Below are 3297 nucleotides of genomic sequence, written 5' to 3'. Positions count from 1 at the left end.
GCGGATACTGTCAGTTCCATGTCCTGGCTGGGCCCCAGCAGCCCTGACTCACCTGGACTGTTTCTCCCACCACTGAACATATCTGTTCCCAATGTCCTTTAGGATCCAGTGCTCCCATCCTCACTCTTCCCTTGCTCTTCTGCTCTTTCTATGAGCACAGCCAATTTCCAGGTGATCAATGTCATTACCTGGTTTGAAATAGAGCACTGGAGGGGCTTCCAGTGTGAAAGCAGCATTCCTGCTCACTCCTGCCTTTCCTTACAGGCTTCCAGTGAATTTATCTCAAGGAAAGCCTGTAAATAGGCACACAAGGGACAACCACAGAGCTGCAGTTTTAAGGTTTTTACCCCAAAGTTGCACACTGCTTCTTGCAAGTATGGGGAATATACGTTTCATGTTGTTAACAATAGGAAAGCAGGATTTAGAGCCAACCAGGAATGTTATGGTTCCAACCCCATCCAAGCAGCCAGGAAGCAGCTCTCCCAAGCTGATCACCACCCCCCCATCAACTCCTTTCCTGCAGCCTCATCCCATGCCATGCTCAGAGACCACTGCCCATGCTCTGTGCCACAGCTCCTTGCCTTTATCCCCACCAGTGACCTACAAACACCCACAGTGGAAGGAAAACCTTCATGGAACAGCTGCTTCAGGGACACTGCTACAGTTCCCAGGCTTTGTGCACAGCTCCTGAAGCACAGCTCTACTGGATTGCTCCCCCCCCCCAGCTGGTACCACCTCATTCTCCATCCTTCAGCATCCTTCTTTCACCATCCACTGTCAATGCCAGGTCATGGCCAGCTCTGTCCTCCACTCCAGCCACAAAACCAGCACATTCCCTGCCAAGTCCCACTCCTTCCATCCAACAATCCAAAAAGAAACTTTGAGGAGGCAGATTCAAGACAATCTTTTATATACAGACAGAGATAACATTTCTCCACCTCCCAGTTCTCCCAGTTCGCAGAACAGGAAGAAAGCAACATATCATTCTCTTCTTTAACCACCAGAAGGAATACCATCCTCTGGCACGGCTTCCCTTCAAGCCAAGCATCAATAACCATTACCACGGTGCATAGAAGTGATGCTGTTCTGGACGGCAGCTTTCCACATTGGCTTCCAGTTGGGAGAGAAAACATCTCCCGTTTCATCTAGAGCTGGTCCTCAGATCTTCTTCTCTATAAAGAGAGTGTGCTGGGCCTGCAGATAGTTCACTATCTTCTCCTCTATTTCCATGCCTTGAGCTATTTCCTCCTCGGAAAGCGACAGTGGAGTCTGTGAGTCCTTGGTGACGATAACAACAGCGGTTCTCCGGGATTCCAGGATGTTGGCTACCACCACCTGGTGATGGTATTTCTCCAGAGCCTGCCGTGATTTATCAATTAAGATCAAGGGATCCGTCTCCAGTTTAAAGGAGATAACAAAGGCCTCTGGGGCCCATTCTTTGACGAGAGGAGACAGCATTTTTGGCACCATCTTCAGTGTAATCTACATGGGAGAAAGAGAGCAGAGGAAAGGTTCAGTACAAACATTATGATCTGTTTTAGTAAGAAGTGAGGGGAATTGGGAAATTCTGGCTTCAATTCATGTTCTATTCCCACTGGGAAGCTTTCCAAGACAGTCTTTGGCCAGATCTCCCCAGAGAAGGTTAAAATTTCACCAGCGTGCACCATAAAGTTAAACCATCTGCCTGGTATTAATAACCAGGATGTTCTGAAGTGATCTTCTGCCTAAGAGCTCATCTCAGTCTCCCCTCTCTTGGGCAGGTTCAAGCCATTCCCCTTGGCCTGTCCCTACAGGCCCTTGTCCCAAGCCCCTCTCCAGCTTTCCTGCAGCCCCTTTAGGCACTGGAGCTGCTCTTGTCCAGGCTGTCACTGGTGTCCTGGACAGCAGGCACTGGGGGATGCTGGGGATGCCTCACCTGCAGGGGTCCCTCCGAGGACTGGATCTTGTGCTCGGGCAGCTCCGAGGTGGGGATGTAGAAATCGGACACAGCAGCTGCCAGGTAGAACATGACACTGGAGCCTGCGGGAAACAGAGCTGTGCTCACCCACTGCTGCTGCCATGGGAGGGAGCAGAGCCGGCCGGGCTGCCTACATCCCCTCATCGCCTACAGCAGGGCAGCACTGAGCACTACCAGGGCTGCCTCATCCGCTCACACTGAGCCTCAGCAGCACCCCCCAACCCTAAGGCTTTCCCAACATAGAATCATGGAATAGTTTGGGTTGGAAAAGACCTTAAGCTCATCCAGTTCCATCCCAATGCCATGGGCAGGGACACCTCACACTAAACCATGGCACCCAAGGCTCTGTCCAACCTGGCCTTGAACACTGCCAGGGATGGGGCAGCCACAGCTTCTCTGGGCACCCTGTGCCAGCGCCTCAGCACCCTCACAGGGAAGAGCTTCTGCCTTATCTCCAACCTGAACTTCCCCTGTTTCAGTTTGAACCCATCACCCCTTGTCCTATTGGTACAGTCCCTTATGAAGAGTTCCTCTCCAGCATCCTTGTAGCCCCCTTCAGACACTGGAAGCTGCTATGAGGTCTCCACGCAGCCTCCTCTTCTCCAGGCTGAACAGCCCCAATGTTCTCAGCCTGGCTCCATACAGGAGCTGCTCCAGCCCCTGAGCATCCTCGTGGCCTCCTCTGGACTTGCTCCAACAGCTCCATGTCCTTATGGTGCTGAGGACACCAGCACCGCACACAATGCCCCAGGTGAGCCCTCACCAGAGCAGAGCAGCAGCCGCCCCCATCCCCTCCCGCCCGGGGCCCTGACCCTTCCCCCCGTTCTCCCCCGGTACCGAGTGGCTCCAGCGCTCTGGCCGCGGCCCGCAGCAACTCCAGGTACTCCTGGAGCTCAGTGAACTCTATGGCCAGCAGCGTCCCCTCCTCCTTGGCCCGGTGGTACCCACGCAGCGCGGCCAGCAGCGCGGGCAGCGCGGCGGCCTCGGCGGCCACGGCCGGCTGCTCCCCGGGGGCGATGCGGAAGGCGTCGAGGAGCGCGGCTCCGTGCGGGGGCAGGCTGCGGGCCCAGGGGAAGGCGGAGCGGGCTCGGTGCAGGAAGCACACCGCGTACCCAGCCTGGAGCAGCCGCTCTGCGGACCCGGCCCCGCGCCGACCGCTGCTGAAGTTCTCCAGGAACCGCACGGGCCGCGCCTCCAGCCCCACGCGCGTCCCGCCTGACGTCACCAGCGCCACGCGCCGGCCGCGCGCCGCGTGCCCGCGCGCCCACGCGCGCACCCGCGCCTCCGCCGCCGATACCGGAGCCTCCTCCGCCGCCGCCGCCGCCATAGCCCCGCCCCCC

The 3297-nt window shown here is 56.7% G+C and overlaps 1 protein-coding gene across 1 annotated transcript; it reads right to left on the bottom strand.

Annotated features, from left to right (window-relative positions):
- Positions 1-893: 893 nt before the first annotated feature.
- On the bottom strand, positions 894-3284 carry PPCS (phosphopantothenoylcysteine synthetase). Its single transcript, XM_034068381.1, has 3 exons — positions 2795-3284; positions 1916-2019; positions 894-1482 (listed from the first exon to the last, which is right to left on the bottom strand). The coding sequence occupies exons 1-3, from the start codon at positions 3282-3284 to the stop codon at positions 1159-1161; spliced, it is 918 nt and encodes a 305-aa protein (XP_033924272.1). The 3' UTR covers positions 894-1158.
- Between the last annotated feature and the right edge of the window lie 13 nt (positions 3285-3297).

The sequence above is a fragment of the Melopsittacus undulatus genome, chromosome 12 (assembly GCF_012275295.1).
Source record: "Melopsittacus undulatus isolate bMelUnd1 chromosome 12, bMelUnd1.mat.Z, whole genome shotgun sequence".
In the NCBI taxonomy this organism is placed as follows: domain Eukaryota; kingdom Metazoa; phylum Chordata; class Aves; order Psittaciformes; family Psittaculidae; genus Melopsittacus; species Melopsittacus undulatus.
The sequence above is the reverse complement of the archived record's forward strand: the minus strand, read 5'-3'. Positions and strand labels throughout refer to the sequence as shown.